The sequence below is a fragment of the Pseudopodoces humilis genome, chromosome 3 (assembly GCF_049639895.1).
Source record: "Pseudopodoces humilis isolate 2021_Gansu_Grassland_sample_001 chromosome 3, ASM4963989v1, whole genome shotgun sequence".
NCBI classification, from domain to species: Eukaryota; Metazoa; Chordata; class Aves; order Passeriformes; family Paridae; genus Pseudopodoces; species Pseudopodoces humilis.
Window position 1 is genome coordinate 42,324,686 of NC_142202.1, and position 21,302 is coordinate 42,345,987.

Genomic DNA, 21,302 nt, shown 5'->3' on the forward strand with positions numbered 1-21,302 from the left:
CTCCCTTCGCTTTATTGGCCCTTTGGTGGACCAGTTTAGCCTGCTGCCAAGAGATGATTTATAGAGAGCAATTAGGTGAAACAGAATTAGTTCCTTTCTGTTCTGCTATTTTTCACAGCAGTGCTATGAGGAAAGCTTTCTTTTCCAGAACATATATTCCCATGTTTATTCCCCATAATTGCATCCATTGTTGGTCTGCAGGCTCCCTGCTGAGACCAAGTTCCCATTGTGCAAATACATGGAAACTGTCCAAATGTGTGAGAAGAGGCAGGCCCGGTGCTCCAAATGTGGCTGTCATTTGACCAAACTTAAGGTTTGCAGAATAGAGTCCAAATTATGTCAGCTTTTTCTACAGCTGGTGAGAAGATAAAAACCCCCAGAAAGTGACTCACTGTGTGCTCATCCTCAAGATCCCTCTGGAGATGACTGTGTCTTTCATTTGCCTCTAGACAGACCCTCATGGACTAGTTTAGGGTAGATGGCCAGATTAAATGCATACAGCCAAGTGAGAGGAACACCAGACAAGGGGTTAAGGCAGGTAAAAGGCATTTCAGTGCCAAAAAAGCCCAGGTTGGAAGTACCAAAAATCTCATATTCAGCCAGCAGCAAAACCAGGAACTTTATCCACAAGACCCCTGTGTGGGCCAAGGCACATTGTTGTACCCCAGGGTAACATGCTGACTGGGGAAGGAGAGGTTCAGTGCCCTAGACACACAGATTCCCACCTGCTGTGTCCCAAGGAGAGTAACCACATATCCCTTCAGGAAATTTCTTCTTTTCAGAGTTCAGCTGCAGATGACAATGTGCACTCTGTGGGTGCTTGTCCTGCTGCAGGGGAATACATGCAGATTCTCTCCTATGTGAATCTCCTGTGTGCAATAAGAATTTTTTCCGTGCTGTAGCTTTTCTCCCAGAGGGAAGGGACAGCCTTTCCCTCTCCTCGCCCTGCTGCTTCATGTCATGATGCTGCAGGAAAATTCACGTCTCTGAGATTTCAGCCTTAGTGTCAAGGCACTAAAAATGCACAGGAGAAATGGTGTCTGGGGAGTGCGGGTAGAAAAAAGAAAAATGAGCAGAAAACACTTATAAAATGTCTGCTCTCATGAAAATACGATACCTTGGCAGACACATGTTAAGAATCACGGGTTCATCTCTTGAAGGGTAGAAACCAACAAATCTATGTACCACCTACCTGCTTACCCCGCTCCAGAGTTTTACAAGGACTAAGCAGTTTTGCTCTTTTACCATGAAATCACCTTTTGAAAGCAGTGAAAGAACATTTCTCCACTTAGATGGCTTGTTTCTCCTGCCCCTTGGTGCTCTCTGCAGATATTCAGGGTGGGAGGAAAATCCAACCCGTCCTGTGATAATCTCTTATGGACAGACACCAGCAACACAATCCTACATGCTCAGGAGAGTGGAGAGCAGGACTTGAGCCACTGACCTAGAACACCTTTCTCCTTAGGTGTCCTGGCTCAGAGGGTAAAAGCAGGGTATATTTTAACACTCCCTGGAACAGCAGGTCAACACAGATGACGAGAGAGAGGCTGTGACACCAGCCCATGTACATTTTCATTTGGCACGCTGTCGCAGCAGACATATTGTGACATTTAAGCAACACACGACAATATTAATACGGAAGTCTTGTCACACTGAGTAATGAAGTCCTTCCTCCAGGATTCCACTGTCTCAGGAGCTGTGGGTTTGCAGCCCACCGAGCCTCTCCCATGGTGGGGATAGTGCAGGTCTGTCCTTGGACTGTGCAGACAGCCGAGTGAGCTCCTGCCAGTGTGTGAAAGCGCTGAGAGAGAGCTGTCAGATCGAATGCAATTAATTCCTAGTGGGACTGCTCTGCACACCATTAGGCTCCTGCAGACTGCAGAGATCTCTCTACAAGCCTTGTGACCAGGCAAGATTTTAAGGTGACAGCATAACAGCATGAGTGATGCATAGGCTGGCAACATATGTTAGAGCTGAGCTACATTTTCTTCCAGGTACCCTCATTAAATGCCTGTTCCTGAAACATCAGGAGTTTTATCTATTACCTTCAGCCATGGGAACAAAGCACTCAGGGAGTGTGAGCACCACTGCAATTGCAGCTGCCCATGGGCACCGCCCTCCTGCCGAGCCACACTGCTCATCCCACCACCAACAGCGGGGGCCAGATGGGCGTTGTGCAGAAGAAGCAGTGGCTCTGGCAGAGGGTGAGCATCCTCTGCCAAGAGCAGAGTCTCAGGCACACTTACTGCTAACAGGAACAGTGTCATTTCAGTCTCCTGTTGGGTCAGACTTCTTTGGACTTCTTATTCAAGAAAGCAGAACATCTGATTTGGTTTTCTGTGGTTTGAACAGTTTTTACTCTAGAAGAAACTCTTATTCACTTCCTGGCATCATTCACGGGATAGAAGGTGACATAAAGACTTGATGTAGAAAATGATGATTTCCACTTCTTGGCCTCCTCACTTAGCTTCATGCTACCGCACTGGCTTTCATCCCCTGCTGTTCAGCATTTGGCCTGTGCTTTTTCTGAGTCACACTTATGTAATTCCTTCCCCATAAACGTCAGGTAGACTCTGGTCACTCAGGATTTAAAGTTGGTTATTCAAATGACAGCAGCTTGACTAAGTCTTTCATAACCCTGTTGTCATTACACCTCCTGCCCTGTCAACGGTTCAACATTGGAGTGTTTATCCATAGCCTTTGGCCTGGCTGACCCCACGCTCTCCAGTGCTTATTGCTTGCTGGCTAAGCCCCTTCAGTGTCATCTGACCTTCTTAAGGGACTAGTTTAGGCTAGAATATTTCATTTCTGTGCTCTTCCTCCAGGCATTTGAGAGAAATTACTGGTTTTGTCTGGGTCCCTTTATCGCTCTCCTTGTATGTGCAAAGATTTAAGGGGAGATGTTCTGTGGACTGAGGTACCACCTATGAAACTCAGCAGCTCTCTGTCCTTCCTCCTCCAGATCTGTATGAAGTTACATAAAACATCTTTGTTCTGTCTCTGAGATTAGTCTCATTTCACACTGCTTGGCACCCTTTGAACCTTGCCTTGATTTCAATCCAAATGCCACAGTCACAGTCACACAAAACCACGCTGTTTCTGATACTTTCCATTACTTTGGCTCAATGCAGTGCATGGACTTCTGCCCAGTGGCTTGCAGCCTGGCAGGCTTTGCCCATGCTCCTGCACATATCTTTGCTAACTGAGGATATCTTCCAATTCTCCAACATCAGCTGAGACCAGGTAAAATTGAGCCCAGCTTGGTGCTGTTTTTTAAGGAATTTTGTATTGTCTTCTGGCAGTAAAGTAATGCACACTTTCTGTGGACAAGACAAGCCTTGCAACAGAGGGCCTGGAGTATCCTTCTCTCCTGCATTTCCAGGCAGAAGCGAGGCAGAAGGAAGGAAAGTGAGAAAGGACAGTTTTAGGAGTTCTGTAAGACAGCCTGAGGTCTGGACAGCCCTACAAAATGTTGTGGACAGCCTAGTGAAAAAGGCTGGAGAGCAATGAGAACAAGGGTACAGAAAACCAAGGGGAGGGTTTTTAAGAAGTGGCCTTTGAAAATTTTGCTGATTAAGGGGAAAAAACACCTTGGAGGAATTGCAGAATATCAAAATGTCATTCAAGGGAGGACCCTAAAATAACAGTGAATGTAAGAAGCCCGGTTTCTTTCACTGTGCTGTGCAAAAGCAATAGGTTCTTCTCCTCGAGAGGCATCAGTCCCCAGCGTGGTGTCAGGACTGATGTGTGCTCACACCACCTGTGGCGTTGCCATCACTGCCCGCTGCCGTGGCTGCCTATGAAATGCTGGTGTGGCCCAGGGCCGAGGGCAGGGGGTGCTGAGCTGTCACCCTAGGGGGGGTGACCCCATGAGGTGGCTCCCCCACCCACCACAGCCCACCTTGCCCAGGTTACCCTGGAGCTGACAGCTCTGAGGTGCCAGGAGGCAGCTCTGCTCTGCCTGCCTCCTTTTTGTCTGGCCTCTCTGATGGGCTTCCACCCCTTTTACACACCCAGAAATGTGAAGCATCTTTTTGTGTGCTTGGTTAAGTAAGGACAACATTATCTGTGCTGGCAGCTGAAATATCATCATTAGGCAGCCATCTAAGTGCTTTACCCAGCCAAACTGCACAGCTTTCTGAGCTGTTGTTCCAGGCTTTTGTCAGAGCTAAGCACACAATGCTGCATTAACTCATCACTTTGGGGGAGCGGCAGTTTTACTAACAAAAGAGGGCTTTTAAGATTATTTTTATTCTTTTTCTTAAGACTGTGAAACACCAAGTGACAGTATGGGAGAGGAGCCAAGTTACAGTATGTCTTCAGCTCCCTGAGTCAGAGGCAGCCCCTAAGGGAGCTCAGCTTTTCCTGGGAGTAATAGACTAGCTCCAAGTGCACTCACTTTTTTTTTTTTTTTTTTTTTTTTTTTAATGAGAGGAGTTATGGTTTTCAAAGGCTTTCACCAGGGTGTGTTGCCAGAAGGCAATCTTTATCCTTATTTCATCATGAATATTCTGGGCTTAATAATACTGTTCCTCTGATTTATGCCTCAAGCAGCAAGCTAAGTTGTTATTTCATGCTTTTACAGTTAAAACAGAAAAGGTAGAAAAATAAAGCAAAATAAAAATAAAAACGAACCCCAAAACTGCAGCATCTAAGCCTTTGCCTAAAAATCAACCAGCAAATACAAAACAGAGCAGGAAGTTCTGATCTGCCTGGAGATTGACTTTCGCCAGTCTGTCGAAACCCCAGAAACTTTTAAGTTGTGAGCTCTTTCATTATTTCCTGTAGAAAAAAAAATAATCGTATTTTTATATATCTCTATATCTTTATATATTTTATATATTTATCTATACTTATATGTTTATATATTATTAATATAGAATATATTATAAATATACTATAACATATATACGATATAATTAGATATTATAAGATTATATATATATATATATATATATATGTGTGTGTGTATGTATGTATGTATGTATTACTGGATATAAATTTAACTTTCCCCTCCTCTTGCTTCCAGAATCCCTGGTTTACCAAAGGGCAGTGAGGGAATAACATTTCCAAGAGCTCCTGGCCGGGAGCAGCGATGCGGCGGAGCCTCCGCACGGCGGCAGCTCCGGATAAGGAGACGGGGAAGGAAGGGCTCTGCCGCGGTCCTGCTGGACCACAGCGGGATCAGCGCCGGGATGCTCCCTGCTCTCCCTTTCTAGCGGGATCGGAGCGCCGGAGAGAGCCTGGTTAGCTGTGAGCTCCTCAAATCAACGCCAGCCTGAAAGCGCCGCCCTCATCTCAGGTGGCAAAAGGGTCTGTAGGTTGTGTTTGGAGCACTGAAAATTGCGGCTGCTGTCCCAGGAGAGCGGCAGCTTTGGCCTTGTAGCTGGCTGAGTGGGAGCTGCTGCGGCTCCAGAGGATGGAGGAGTCCCGCAGTGCCTGCAGTGAGGAAGAAGCCAGTCTATTTCTCACTAATGAGCTGCACAAACTGCATGTGATTAAAAACACTCCTCGAGTGAAGCAGGAGACCACCAGTCTGCTCAGAGGAGCACCAAATAGTGCCCAAAATAGCGGAGTCCTGCTGACTGCAACTATTTTCCCACCCAGGCAGAGGAGCAGGAGGAGTGGTGGAGGTGTCTTGAGAGAGGCTGGGAAAAGATAAAAGGGAACCTGAGTTTGTGCAGGGAACACGGATATCCCATCTTCCAAAGGTCTTTCTATGGCTGTGCTTTGAATTTCTAGGCTAGGAGACAATAACAATTGTGCATAGTGCCCTGTGGACAATTTGGCCAGGGTACAAGAATTACAACCAGAGTTTCAAAAATCTCAGTAGTGCCAGAAAAGGTCAGCCACCCAAAGTATCACTTAGGAGATCCCTGGGGAGTAAATCTCAACTGAGCTTATTGCAGCACCCTTGCAATACTGATGGCAGCCAGATGTTTGGTGGTGGAGGCTTTTGGAGCTGAATATTGTGGCATTTCCCAGACAGTGGTCAACTGGCCACTTGCCTTGCTCAGCCTGGGTGACAGCTTGAAGACTTCAGTGCCTGACCTAGCTGGCAAATATTGGGACGGTGCAAAATCCCTCCCTGACACAAGGACATCTGCCAGGGTTCTGATAACAAAGCTAGCAGTAGCTCTTTCAGGCACTTTGCTGTGCTGGCACTGCCATCCCTGCTGTTCTGCCTTATCCATGGGACTGGATGAAGATAGAATGTGACCAGAAAGGTAAACTCACTGGGCTGGGAGTAGAGAAGCCTGGCTGATTGTCCTTGAGATGCTGCCAGCCTGTTGCATGACTGAAGGTGATTCATGTCACCTCTTTGTGTCCACTTTCACTCTCAGGACAGGCTGCTCTGTCCTGCCTGCTTCAGTCTGGGATTGTCTCTTGCTCCTCACAGGCACAACATGTGCCACAGGAAAGGACCAAAAAAAAATTATATGTTGCTGATGTAACTGTTAGACTGAAAAGTATTTTGAGATCCTCAGGGAAGGAGGTTTCCTCTGCCCACACACACAGCAGACCCAAAAACATGCCTCTGTGTGCGTGTGCAGGCTGTGCACAGATCATTCTTAAAATGCTCTTAAAAACTGCATCTTCCATTGGGACAGGAAAAAAAATAGGGCTATGAAAATTCAAAGCAATCTTTACCCTCAGGGCCTGCAAACACAAGCTGTGACAAAGCAAATGTAATTTTAGGCTGGAACATGTACCAGTGTTAGTACAAGCTTCCTTGAGAAGCTGAAAGAGACGGCAAGACGGTGGTGCTCCCTCCTCCGACAGGGAGGATTTATGGCACTGCCAGGGCGAGGGCAGGCCGGGCAGCTGGCTCAGCCAGGGCACCTCTCCTGTGGGGAGGGAGCACCGTGCCACACCAGCCCTTCCACCTGAGTCAGATCACAGGCTGCCCACTCATCATGTGCATTTTGGCATCATCCGGGCAGACACGCGCTTTCCCTCCACCCCAGCACAGGAATGGCACACGTGATCCTTGGGGTTTATGGGAGCCAAGTTACCAAGTTTTCCATTGCTCCTTGCTGTGAGAACCCATGGCAGAAGCGGGATAATCCCTCTCTTTCATCATCTGTACTTTGAATGTTATTATTGAAAAGCATTTTTGCAATCCTCTTTACACAAAAAATTGGGCAAGCTCAGTACATCCCTCATGCTAACCAGAAGCTTTCACAGAAAGGTGGTTCCAGCCAGCATGGGCAGAGGTCAGGCATACAGAGAAAACACGGGAAAAATCACAGGCAGACGTATTCCTGTTTTATTAAAACAACCAAAAAAAGTATTACTTTACCCTACCTTTCCCCACCAGAGACAGCAATAATAAACAAATAAAATCAGGCCCATGGCAGCTTGCCACAATTCTTACGGAATGGGAGGAAAATTGGTTTACTAAAGTATGGAAAATTGCCAGTGGTACTCCTTTCCTACTTATTCACTCTAGAAAAAGTTACCAAGTACTCTGTGTGCACCTGAAGTTAGAACAGAGCCCACAGGTCTGTGGTCTGACAGAGATACATTTTAGACCTCAATGCAGTAACTCTGATTAAAAAACAAAAAAAAACCATGGCTAATTAATATGAAGAACCTACCCACAGTTTTTGAAAATTGTTCATATTTCCCAGGTTTTATGTTGATTTTGAAGAGATAGCAGCGTGTTCCTAAATGCTCTTTGCACAGGAACAATGCTGAGGGTCAGGTTTGCTGAGTGCAGTGTTTCATCAGTGTAGCTCTACTGAAAGAGTGTTTTCAGTCTGTGCTGCAAAATGAGTCAGCATAAGCTGGCCTCAGCTCAGACATCTTTATTTCCACAGCAAGTTGAAGACAATCCCTTGGAGAGAGGCATGAGAGATGCTGGAACAAGCAAAATTCATGACAGCTGTCTGTCTGGAGATTTCCCCAGTTAGCAACCACACCTGGACCATCGTATTCTGCAGAGGCCAGTGACCATGCCCTCTGTTACTTCATTTAATCTCCTTTTGTACCAAGACCTTTGGTCTCTGCAGCATCCTGTGGCAGTGTCTCCTGAGGTTCAAGCATGCAAAAGGATTCTTTCTTTATATTTGTTGCCTGATAATTTTACCAGGAATGCACTGATTCTGGCAATATTACAAGAGCGATTCAAGTCTTCCTGTTCACCTTCAGCATTTTATGTTTATGCTTCCCATACCAGTGGATCCTCTTCCAAATTGAAATGTCTTGGTCTCTGTAGGCACTCTACTGCTCTACAAAGTTTTTTTCCCTGATGTCTCACAAATAATCGTTTTTCCATTCCATCCTTACGACTGACTGCCACACCTGGGGTGACCACTGCAGCAGCTGATGAAGCAATAGTTATCAATCTTCCTTTTGTCAGATCCTCCCACACAGGCAACCTCTTTTGCCTTTCTTCCCTGTCCTTTTCCCAGTGCCTGCTTGCCCTTTCCACTTGGAGCCTTGTTAAGACTCCAGGCTGTGTTCCCTTACCAGAACAGATGAGAAAGGGAACACTGTGAATGTTGATGGGATGTAGAGGTTCACGATTACCAATGTCAGCTCACAGGCTGTACAAACAAACTGTTTGTGGCCTATTTCTCACTCAAGATACTTTAAGGCTTAATAAAAGAAACTCTCAAATTTAGTAATGAATTATATATGCCATGTACATGCTATTATGTCTAAATTATCCATATATTAATTAATAATCTATGTATGTCAGACATGCCAACCCAAGTTAGGAAGACATTATGTGAAGGTGTGTGGTCTGAGCCTGTGAGCAGAGTAATTTATCTCTCCTCCAGTTCTGCTGCCTCACAGGAGACAAGAGAATCATCACAGGAGTACCTCTGGTCCTTTTGAGTTCAGGTCTCAGAGCAAAATTTGGGAAAGTTGGAAAACAAACGGAAAGAAACAGAATAAAATATTTACTATTGTCTCTGCACAAAGTGCTGAATTTTATGCAGCTTTTCCTGGAACAATTCAGATCAATTAAAACACTTCTTGACAAAGTGGAGACGCAATGTTCTTCGTCAAAAGAATAGCCGCCTGGTCGATCAGTCAGAATTCTAGCTTGGACAAAAACATTTTCCCATTCAAGGCTGAATTACCATGCTGCTGTCAGTAGGGTTAGTGTTCCTCTGCCAGGCTTAAAATTTCTGAAGCTTTTTTGGCAGTACTTGCATGAAGAAGTGCTGGAGCACCATCACCGAGAAATTTTTCATGGGGCAGGGGAGGGCTTCCACATATAGCACTTCAGAACAGTGAGGCTGACCAGGAGATCTGATCCCTAGGATGGCTGCAAGGAAACCCATAACCGCAGCACCAGTGTTTTTCCACCCCTCTTTGCTCCCTCTCAGCAGCTACCATGAATAACAAGCAGGAAAAACAGAGGCAGGTTTTGAAGAGAAATGAGGGCAGCGGAGGGGGGGAGCGGGGCGGGCCCGGCTTATGCAAGAGAGGGTATAAAAGGGGGAGCCGAGTACCCCTCCAAAATCGGAGAGTGGGGCAAAAGGAGAGCACACACCTCACCGCTGAAGAACAGGTTTGAGAGGTCTGTGTTTCTTTGTACCTTTACTGTGGCTGCTGCAGGGAGAGGTTCATTAGAAAACGTGTGTGGGCCACAAGCTTGCTTTGGATAGGGGATGCTTGTAGAACAGCCTTGCTTTCACCTTCTTGGATTTCTTGTTGCCAGGAATCTTTTTGCCCAAATTTGGCCCAGTGCAAGTTCTCTGGCACAGCTCTCTTTAAGGGGCAGAATCCTTGGACACCGGAGCTGAAGGGCGGGATAGAAACTCTGCTTTCTAAAGTCGAAGCTCTATCTTTAAGCACACTCTCATTCCTAAAACCATGGCAACCCAACAAAAAAAGCCTGACAACAGAGTCCACATATAGTAATTGGAATGATGCTCATGCTCTCCTGCTTAAAAATGTCTCAGAAGTAAAATGAAAGGCTAACTGTCTTTAAGTTCTACTAGGATAAAATATGTTGCAGGTGTGGCAGGATTTGTTCTTCGTAATCTGAAACGTCCTTTAGAGGAAACTGTTAGAAGATAAAAGACATAGATCTAAGAGATGCACTGGTGTGTGATGCATCTTAATAGGGGAATATTAATTGAGTGAGCACAAGTGACTGGCAAATGCAGGGGGGAAACTGTCTGAGCTTTTAGTAGAGTGTGAACATAAGGTGAAATCAAAGGTTCTCCCTCATTACTGGGGCCAGCCAAATTCCCGGTGGCCTGAAGCAGGAGGAGGACTGTGGTGGAAACAGGACATTGAACATTACCTGGTGAAACTTCTTTTTCTGGAGAAAGCTGGGTATTTTAATTTGATTACTTTATTGACGTGGGGGCATGGGTGGGGGGCAAAAGATAGACTTCTGTGTTCCTCAAAGACACTGACCATTTTTTAATAGATGGAAAACAACAGAACTGAATGCACAAACACCAAAAGACACCCAAGGATCAATCTGGCTGAAAACTCTGAGAGTATTCAACTCAGCTGAACTTTCTTTCTGTGGCAGAGCCACCAGCCCAGCATGCTGGATTTGTTATTCAGGTGACTCCTGCTCCTCCTCTTCTTCAGGGCAGCATCTGCAGCCAGGGCTGCCTGTTTAGGGCTGGTACTTAGAGCAAAAGGACACCAACAGCTGCAGCACACACTGGTCATGACCTTCAGGAGAGCTGGAAGCAGGGGATACCCAAACAATATTGTCTGGATGCTACAGAACAAAGGAAATTGTTGATTTTCATGATTAAAGGAAAAAAAATACAGTGAGGGTGAGAGGGTTGTGATTTCCCCTTTCGGTGTTTATTGTCCACAGCAAACACATAAGTCTGACAGCTGTACTATATGTTATTAGCATCACTTGGAGCTTATTAGCCAAAGCCAGTAATTCTTTTTAATAAGGATACTTCTCAAAGTTTTATGGAATACAAGGTGCCCTTCCATGAAACAGCTTTCATTTGTGTGTCCTTGATACAGAGGGTACTGGGATGGGTTTTCTTTTTACCTGTGTTCAAGTCTCATCTAGGGGGACACAGGAGACCAGCTATAGCTCAGACTTGGTGTGGTCTGGCCATTTGTGTGCGTTGCTGATGCCTGTCTGGTGCCTCAAGTGGACTCACATGGATGGTGGTGCAGGAGATACAGATTTGGGCTGTGCTCACATCCCACCTGCAGCTCCACTGGCCTCTAAAGGACCAGCTGGCTCCGCTGGTGTGCCTGTGGGAAGGAGTCTCCAGAGCAGAGGGGAAAGAAGGGGAATTGCAACCTGAAACCTAACTTGATCGCTTAGCATTTAGCTGAGCAATATACATTTTTCATTTTTCATCCTTCTCCCTTTTGCCTGTATTCTTTGCTTGGCTAGAAGTGTTTTAAAGCTGTCTGGAGATGGTACAAACGCTCAGGAATTGTTCTGTGGGCAGATGCTTCCTCAACTGAGATGCTCAGGCAGCAAGAGGACAAAACACCTTGAATGTTTCAAGCTGTTTAAGCCTTCAGTGCATGATAGCATGTTTTACAAGCCCAAGCTCAGAAACACTTTCGGACCTCATTAGAGTGAGGGTAATCAGATTGTTTAAATGAAAAGCAGGACTGCAGAGGCAGAAATTTCTCATCTCTTTGGTGATAGGCATCTGGCATACAGCCCTTGGATTGGCAGGACTCAGCTGTCCCTGTCTCCACCTTCATCTCCACCAGCTCCAGCTGCCCAGGCACACTGAAAACATCCTCCTCTCTCAGCTCTCTCCTTGAACCCAACATGTAGCTGGGCACTGCAGTACAAATCATCCCTAGCTGGCCCTCTAAAATCGAAGCTCAGATGACAAATCAGCCCTACTCCTGTTTGAGCCATGGGATTTTAATTGCTAAGAATAGCAAGGGCACCGAACAAGACCCAGTCTAACCAGTTGCGTTGTCCCTGGTTTGATTCACTGTTTATTTGCTTCAATAGGAAGAAGGGGCACACCAAAATTGAAAGATTGTTTCAAAAGCAGCAGAAAGATCTGCATATCATAACCCCTTTTCCTGAACATGACTTGGGAGGCTGAGACTGGGAGGGATGAAGTCTTTGTGATCCAGCTCTGGCAGTCTCACCTCTCTGGCTTTCATCTTCTCCATTTCTACATGTTTTGTTCAAGAGGAAAAAGAACAAGGCCTTGACATTCTGAACAGCTCAAGAGGGAAAGAAGGGGTAAAAATTAAGAGCTTAATCACTTTATTCTGCGGTAGCACGTACACCTCACACACTCCTGGATCCCCAGGCTGCAAGGTAGAGATTAAAGGCAAATTATCTTGTGAAGACAAGAATCTGATCCAAACTGTACAACAAACCTAAGTACAAAGAAACCTGCATTCCTTTTGGTCTGGTGCAAAATGAGGTCTTTTCAGCTCCTATAGTCAGTTACTCTGCAGAGGAAAACGCCTGTGTCTGCCTCGGTCAATGTGTAACTGCGACTCCGTAGGTGTGCTGGGTCTGGCTAAAGGTTGTCTATCCATCCCTGGAACTTTCTGTGCAGCTGGTGTTAAGCCGGGCTCAGGTTTCATTGGGCCCTGCCTGGCCTGAGGTAACTTCTCTGGGCCCCCAGGCTGTGATGTAAAGCAGCTTTGCGCAATGCTGCCGCAGCCCTGTGGAAAGGGCAGAATTCCACCTGCAGCCCCACTGCCCCGGGGGGAGAGGTGTCCTGAGGAGCTCGCCTGAGCGACAGCAGCATCGGAGGGGCAACAGAGGGGAGACACCCCCCAGGACAGAGGCGAGTAAGCGCTCTTACTGGATTGGCTTTGAATGCTGCTTTTTCAACTCAGGTGCTCGTGCTTTTCCAAAGGGCTCGGGGCTCTCTTCTTTAGCCAAATAAACCACGCTGACTTTCCACAGATGGGGCTTAGGGTAAGTGCTTGGCAGTGAGAACTGCTCCTCTTGCTTCTGCTCATGTGACAAAAGCTGATGGGGGGGCTCTGGCAGCCAAAGAGAAGTGACCACTGAGTGCCAATGGTGCCAAATGGCACAGCCTGCCTGGGTGGCACAGGGTCACCCTCCCTGCTGTGCAGGAAACATTAAGTAATCCCTCAAAAGAATTGTATGATGGAGAGAACAGTGTGGGAAGGGCATTCCTTATAATTTGTGGCTTTTTGGTTAATTTTCCTGAGCATCCCAATGTGAAAAATGCTTTGAGTAGTCTAGAAATCCACTAGCACAGTAGCTGGGCTAACTGTGAATGTGAAGTTGGGAAGGCACCTCCCAAGATAATTTTTTAACCAGTCATAAGCAATGAATATGCTCTGTCAAGCATGTCACATGCTACCAGCAGGGTTGGGGAGGTGAAGAGGGGCTGGGAGCAGAGGAGACAGCAGCACAACTGTGCCGCCCATACAGTAATTTAGAGAATGAGGTGGGAGTTAATGGGGAAGAGCAATTCTTGGGTGAAGGCAGGGACAGAGATCTACAGCAGGTCCTTCCCTGTATGCCTCTGGGGAGCAAATAGTTTCAGGCCTGACCCACAGGCATTCAGGAAGACACTTGGACATCCTGAGTGACCATCACAGCAACAGAAACTCAATTTGCAAACCCAGCTGTTAGACAAGAACCTGGGAATGTAGATATCCATGTTGGCATGCAGACTTACTTAGCAAGGTCTGTCTAGTTACCAAGCATCTGCACATCTCAGTTTTTGTATGTGCAATAGAGTGGTGATACTGCAGACTGGGATATTATTAGACATTAAATACTTGGGGATCCCGCAGGGGAAAGAATGTGGTTATACATTGTAAATTAGGCTGGGAAAGGGCCAGGTCTTGAATAGATGGATTTAAACACAAGTGTTTCTACCCCGTGTAAAATGTTGGTGAGACAGACATTGCTGTGTGTCCTCTCAAAAGGCTCAGGCTACCAGAATTACAATACCTGACAGACTGGCGTGATTCAAAAAGCCTTGGAGAAAGAAAGCACAGAGCAGGGCTTGGGTACTGGCAAGGCTGATAGCACTTTGCCCATCCAATGAGCTCTGCAGAACTTGAAATGGGTGAAAGAGGGTGAACAAAGCTACAATAAACAAGGAATTACTAATAGAATAAAAATACAGCTCTGGATAACAGCATCTTGGCTGAAGATATCTGTTAACAGATGCATAATTTTCAACACACTTCAATTTGGATTTCAAATACACAGATTAAAAGTCATATACTAGAAATCTAAGAAAGTTACAGCAGAGCTATTAGTTATCAAAAAGTTTGATATAGGAAAAGAGAGAATTCTAAAAATATAGTATTTGTCAGTGGGCATAATTTTTCAGTGTGTGTGTGTGTCCATGACATTCTCATTCCCTATATGCATTACATACTCTGTGCTAAAACACTAGTGACATCCACATACAGTAAAATTCACTGCTTCTTGTCAGGAAAAACAAGAGCAGCAAGTGGTCTTTTACCTCAGGAGAGGACTGCCTGCACAGCTGAGTAACACTCAGCCTACCCCTTCTAATTCTGTATTCAGAGATAGAAGGTGCAATGAAAATAGTTTTGGTGTGAGCACATTTGTATAAGAGAGCCTGGAGTGTTTGCCTAGAAGCTAGAACGAATATTTGCACTGGGCTATGAAAACATAACATGCTCTGCTAGTGCCAAGTATTTTGCTGACTAGACATACAAAGCAGGACATTTCTGCATTTGGACCTTAAGAGAACTGGTTTCCAAACCCACTTCCTGCGTAACAGCAGGCACACTGCTTAGCCTGTCCGTGTGTCTGCAAGGCTCGGTGCAGCAGTTTGCAGAGATGGCTCTGACCAGGTCCCAGGAACAAATGTTGTTGCATTTGCTGCAAAACAAGGTTTCACAGAAGTAGCTTGGTCTAGTTAGTAGGCATAACCAGCACCTGCAACCATTCCCATGCTAAATCCTTAGGGCACTGCAGTGGGTAATGGAGTCACATCTGTGCTTACCATTTCCCACCTGCTGCCATTGAAACTGGTGTCTGTCTCATCCTGGGCTTTTGGGGGGCAGAGTCAGACCAAACACCACTAAATACTGAAATTTTCTGAATACCTTTGTAACTCCAGCAGCACTAGCACCTCACCCCGTGATTAACAGAAACTGTACTTGAAACAGACTGACCAGTCTCCTTTCCTCCTCTTTTTTTCTTTCAGAAGACACCGTGGAGGCAATTTTCCAACATGAATCTGGTGGCAGGTCTTCTCTGCTTGCTGGCTTGCCTTACCATGGTGACTTGTGACCGGGTCTACGTCCACCCTTTCAATTTGTTTTCTTTCAATCAAAGTGACTGTGACAAGCTGGAAAAATTGGTTCAGGAAGGAAAGACTATTGTCCCTGTCTCCATTGAGTCCCAAACCACACCTGAATATGAAGGTGACGTGAATGACAAGAACAAATTGGAAGCCCCAAGCCTCAACACCTGGGGGAAAGAGGAACGAGGCTACCTGAGTGGCTTGGTGTACGTCCCGGGCATGCGGTTTTACAACGTGCTGCAGAAAGCACGGACAGGCCAAAATGTGCTCCTGTCCCCAACCAGCCTCTACAGCTCCTTGGTGTCATTCTACCTGGGTGCCTCAAACCAGACAGCACTCGATTTGCAGGGATTGCTGGGATTTGTTCCCCCCTCTGGAAACCCTGACTGCACTTCCACGGCAGTCGGAAGCAATTTCCTTTCCAGCCTGAGGACTATCGAAAGGCTTGTGAAGAGCGGGGACGAGGAGCTGCTCTTTTCCAAGACACTGAGCCTGTTCTCTGCCCCTGGCATACCCCTCTTCCAGCTGTTCATAGAGCACTTGCTCCCCAGTGCTGATGCATTCTACGCCCGAGCTGTTGACTTGACAAACCCAGGCGAGGCAGCAAAACAAATAAATGCCTTTGTGGAGGCCAAAAGCGAGGGCCAGAGCAAGTGCTTACTGGCAGACATCGACCCATCCGCAGAGCTGCTGTTTGCGGTGGACGTCCGCTTGGCAGGTATGAGGCAGCGCTGCTCACTTTGGGAACAGGCTTGGGGAAGGATGGGCAGTAACCCTGCTCCTGGGAAGGAAGCAGGGTCATGCCTGGCCAGTGGGGAAAGGGAAGGGCTCAGATGAAAGGCTGGACCTCTGCTCCCCACAACTGTGCCAGGGATCCTGCCTGCACTCTGCCACGAGCCAGCAAGCGCAACGGGGAGCGAGGAGGGGGGAGATGGCCTCCAAGAAATTTTCCTTGTCCAGGAAACTAAGGATTAGGAAAGGTGTGGAAAGGTGCATGAGAAAGAACCGTGCAGCATTTCTGGCTGCAAAGGAACTAAAAGTCATGAGGGGCCTCCAGCAAGATTGATCAGGGTGTAGCTTTAAAGAAAGCCAAAGGAGCTGGGGGTAGCAGGCCAGAGGTACAGATACATAAAAGGCTAAAAAATACAGTGGACAAGACTCCTCTAGTGGCTATTAAACACAGAAGTCAGGAGGCAACATCTGGCTCAGGAAGCAACCAAACATCATCAGTTACGGAAGCAGGGCAGCTTTTACACAAACCTAGAAGAAATAAGGCAGTCCCTTCCTTGCCTAGGGTCATTCCATGCTGTTGTCCCAGAAATCCCCCTGCACTACAACTGAGCCTTCTCTTCTGAGTGTAGCTGCTTTCCTAGATCCTCGTGACTGAATCCAATACCAAAGACTGCACACTTCAGACAGCTTGCCTACCTGGGACTCTATTTCAAAAAACTTGCAGTGAGCCCTAAGTTCCTGAGTGGGCCTCTACTGCTAAAGGTGGAGTTGTGGTGCCCAGGACACCTTTTTGTGCCTCCAACCTCCCACCTCAAAATTGGACGTCAGGTTTTCTTTGCCTTTCATGGGTGCTGTCATTCTCTCAGCAAGATGTGGGCATCAGCTTTCATTTGTCATTTTAAGATGTAGCATAGATATGATACTACAAAAGTAACTGGGTTACAGACTTGGGCATGGTCACAAAAGCTGAGTTTCCTTTAGTGGAACCATTTTTTCCTCTTCCTCTGTATTGGAAACTTGTAATTTGTATAAGCTTAGCTCTACTACCTTCTCTCTCCGAAGATGCATTTGAAATGTTGCAGTCCCCACAGGTGGAATGGACAAAACTGGCTCCAGAACAAATTAATTACACAAGCAATTATCTTCTAATAAACATAGAAGTTAACTTTAGCATTTGGTTTGCCATTTGGTTGTGAAAGGGCATCCATGACAGCTGATGCTATCACGCTCCATGTCTGTCCCTATAGCTGCAGAAAGGAAAAAACCCTTTTTTTTACCTCTCTGAAACACGTTATATAAGCTCTGAGATGCTATCAACAGCCATAGCATTGATAAAGTGACAGAAATCCATACAAAACATCAGCTAATTGTTCCAGTGGTCTCAAGTGTTGTTCACTTGCACACAGTTTTCTTCACATTTGTAGACTTGCTGCCAAGCAGGGCCTGCCATTTAGACTTCAATGCAGAACATCAGGTGCAAGCTTCACTGAGGGCAGTAGTTTCTTCAGTGCTGAACAGGATTATCTGCCCAGCTGGGCAGCAGCATTGAGCTGTGGCAGTGAAAAGATAACGTGTTGAAATGCAGAGCTGCACAGAAGTAGTGTAAGGTGAGAACAAGGCCTCTTATAAAATTGTGAACTGGGAAAGAAATTTACTTTAAGGTCTAGTAAGTGTTCAACTATGTCTTTTTTAACCTCCTTGGCTCAACCAACATTTCAGTGTTGTCCTTACAACCTTCCCCATTGCTTTGGTTTGTAAGATGGTGAAAGGTGAGACCTCAGGCAGAGCTTGTGCTGCCTTGCCTCTCCTGAGCCCACCCAGCTGCCTGAGAGTGCTCCTGCAGCAAGGGCTGGCCCTGATGGATGTGCTTCCAAACACGCCATCACTGCACTTGAGAGACAGAAAGGAAACCAATACAGCAGTCACAGTCCTGATGGCCATGGTCTCTGTGCTGTGAGCTTTATGGCACCAGAAGGCAGATTAAAAGGGGGAGACATATGATTAAAGTAGCTAAATGTGATTTTATACACGCAGTCCTTCTCTAAGGCACAATGTATTCTTAAAAGACCAGCTAAGGGGCAGAGGGGAGGAGGGAAGGACGAGAAGAATCAATTTCTCCTTTCTTGATTTGTTTTTCAGTGAATGTTAAGCAAGCCTTCCCACTCAAAGAGCCTCAGGAGTTCTGGGTGGATTCAAACACAAAGGTCTTGGTCCCTATGTTGTCTATCACGGGGACACTCAAGTACAAAACTGACGCCAGTGGGACCTTTTCCGTGGTGGAAGTCCCCATCAGCAAGACCGCGCTGCTGGTGCTGCTGCAGCCCATCAATGGCAGTGACCTGGAGCACGTGGAGTCTGAGCTGATGTCACAATCCTCAGCTTGGCTCCAGAGGCTGTCCCCAAGGTAGGGAAGGGGCATGTGCATCCTCTCGTAGTAGGGATGGATGGGATGAGCCACACAGGCCTGCCCCCTCACCTGGGGTTGGATCCTGCCAGGGGGGCTTTACTACAGAGCACAAAGAGAAACCCCTGCACAGCCAGGGAGCTCATTTCAAAGGAGCTCCACTTTGGTGGGATCAGCTTTTTTTTTGGGGGTATTTCAAGGAAACAACAAAGCCCCTTTGCATCCCACCCACGAAGTGGGATGATCTGGGGTTAAGCCTGGGTGAAGTCTGGGTGAGTTCACACTTGGAAACAGTAAGAGGCACCCACTGCGTTTGTGCCCATACACCAAGCACTTGTTGCAGCTGTTCTCACATTCCCCAGGACTGCCCAACTACGATGCTTTCACAGTGAACACTCACTTGCCTCTCTCTCCTTCTCTCTGCAGAGACATCAAATTAATGCTGCCAGCATTAACACTAGAAGACAGCTCTGATCTACAGCAGCTGCTTGCAGATATGGAACTGCCTACACTGCTGGGGAAGGGGGCAGATTTCAGTAAGATAAGCAACGCCAGTCTAACAGTTGGAAAGGTACAGTATATATCACTGGCATTAAAAAAAATTAACTTTCCTGCACAATTTCAGCCTCCTAAACTGAATAAATTTACCTACAAAAAAGTAGTCAGGGCCATGTAGGGGACATGCTTAGTAGGGGACTGAGTATCACATACAATGTATGTTTTGGATTAAGTAGGAGAATAATGCTGATAACACAAGAGTTTTAGTTTGGCAAGTGGTGGGAGGAAGGAGTGAGCAGCTGTGTGGTACCCAGCTGCTGGCTGGGGTTAAACCACGGCACACGGGTAACAGGATTACAGACCATCCCAGCGTAAAAACAGTTACAGAGCTTTTGCACATTATGGACAAGTATCCAACATCTTTTTAAAACATCTATGGAGTACAATGTGCTTTATCATTTACTCAGACTCTCCTTTGTCCCACCACAATCATGCTCTGATGACTCCAGAGTTACGTTTTTTTCTTGCAGGTAATAAATAAAGCCTTTTTCAAGCTGGCCAGTGATGGAACAGATCAGGCAGAAGACCCTGCAGCACAAAAGGAAGATGGGGCATACCTGGATGTAACACTGAATAAGCCATTCCTTTTTGCTGTTTTTGAAAAGCAGTCAAGGATGATGCTTTTTCTTGGCAGAGTAGTAAACCCTCTGCATGAGGATTAAATGCAAACACAGAGGATAAGAAAGGAGTGGAATGATGCACATTTCCCGTCACCTTTTTCTTATTCATCAGATATTTTTGTTGAGTGCTCTACTTAGCTTTGAGATGAAGCAGTTAGTGTTTGAAATACAGCTTTTTGAAAGCTAACACCTTGCAACATTTCATCCTCATTCATCTATTTCATGTGAGGTGACTCACATCCTTCCTCCAGCTTCCATTTTATTCTCTGTCTCTCTTTTGCTCCTAGTTCCCTTTCTGGATGCAGTGGGGCAAAGCATGGTTTCGATGCAAGGCATCAACTTGAAAAAATAGATAAGCAGCTTCTACTATACTATTTTTATTTACTATAGCAAAGAACCACTTCATTCTTTAAAAAGCTTTTTAACTGTATGGTCAGTTTTTCAAGAGAGACTTCCTTTTACATAACAGTGAAGATTTTACAATTACCCACTAAGATTTCTAGCTTCATCAGCAACACTTCCCTTTTAAAAGCTGCCAACAGCACACGCAGGCTCCACTTGTCCCACTAGGACAAGATTTTTTGCCTTGGAAGCAAAAACATGCTTAGGGGAAGTTTCTTCTTTCTGCAGCCCAGATGGATATGTTCACTTCTTAACTCTATGGAAATGCTAAAAATAGGGTTCATCACATTAATGAAATGTGATGGATAAATCCTCAGAGTCTGACAAAATAATCTCATATGTTTTTTAGGAAAAAAATCCCACAAGGTCTACTATTCCAATAAAATTCCATTTCTTGGATTTCTTGGAGAGGCATTTCTTATAGCCTGACAGCAAAGATGGACATTACTGGTTAGAGTCCAATTCTGTAAATTTTAACATATTCAAACCATATGTTCTTTAAAAATAGCATTAATGGCAATAATATATATTAGTATAAATAGTGGATGTGGTGCAGCTACTTGTGAATAAAATGATTACAGCAGTCCAGTCCAACTCTTAACAGAGTCATAAAAATTTCAAGCATTAAAGTGGAACAATTGATTATTAGATGACCCTTGAATTAGGAAGTGAGGAACTGGGAGACAGGACCTTGGTACTGAGGAAAGCCTGGAACAAGGATTTCCACCTCTCATCTTGATTTATTGTTAGGACTGATGGCACTTAAAAATAACTACAAACCTCTTTGGCGAGACGTATCCCGCAGTGCACAGCAGCTCATTATCATCTGCAGTGGCCCAAATGTGTATCTAATCCAAATGCACTAATGCCAGCAGCTTGCTGTCAGTGATGTAGACACGTCCTTGTGGCTTAATGGAAAATGCCATAACCTTATAAATAAAATAACCCTCAGAACACTAGGAAACAGCATCCATGTATTTATCCATTTATACTCTATGTACTCCAGATGCGCTAACATCTAAATACTGTACTTGTTTTAGACACAGAAGTAATTAAGTATGAACATGCAGAAGAAGAAAGATGCAAATAAACTCACTTCCAAGTTTCTTTGGCACAGCTCACTTGGGCTTTTGTCCATATAAGTAAGTTCTGGATTCAAAATCTGCTCCAAATCAGATTTATGTTTTTAAGACAATAAGTTGCATATTATCAAGCACTACAGCCAATGATATAGCTCTAAGCATGGAAGAGGCAGCTTCATACTAATTTAAATGTTATCCCATTTACTTGTTGAAGTAAGAAGGTAGCATCATCTACAAATAAAATTTCAGACCATGAAATGTCCCGTTTTTATGAAGAAGGTGG

General features: G+C 45.6%; 1 protein-coding gene across 4 annotated transcripts; it reads left to right on the plus strand.

The window, feature by feature from the left end:
- The first annotated feature begins 9,451 nt into the window (after nt 1-9,451).
- On the plus strand, nt 9,452-21,277 carry AGT (angiotensinogen). Of its 4 annotated transcripts, XM_014263652.2 has the most exons (6): nt 9,496-9,538; nt 12,790-12,871; nt 15,123-15,939; nt 18,093-18,357; nt 18,784-18,928; nt 19,386-21,277. In XM_014263652.2, exons 2-6 carry the CDS (start codon nt 12,860-12,862, stop codon nt 19,575-19,577), a joined length of 1,431 nt encoding a protein of 476 aa, XP_014119127.2. In that variant the 5' UTR covers nt 9,496-9,538; nt 12,790-12,859; the 3' UTR covers nt 19,578-21,277. The 4 variants fall into 4 exon arrangements, with proteins under 4 accessions (XP_087908606.1, XP_014119127.2, XP_014119128.2 ...); XM_088052480.1 differs by lacking the exon at nt 12,790-12,871 and having other exon boundaries at nt 9,452-9,538; XM_014263653.2 differs by lacking the exons at nt 9,496-9,538; nt 12,790-12,871 and adding an exon at nt 12,474-12,741.
- The last annotated feature ends 25 nt before the right edge of the window (nt 21,278-21,302 follow it).

Excerpts from the sequence above, each read along its gene's own strand:
- AGT (XM_014263652.2), top strand. Across the intron at positions 18,358-18,783 it reads CTCCAGAGGCTGTCCCCAAG|AGACATCAAATTAATGCTGC; the intron begins GTAGGGAAGGGG and ends TTCTCTCTGCAG. Across the intron at positions 18,929-19,385 it reads CCAGTCTAACAGTTGGAAAG|GTAATAAATAAAGCCTTTTT; the intron begins GTACAGTATATA and ends TTTTTCTTGCAG.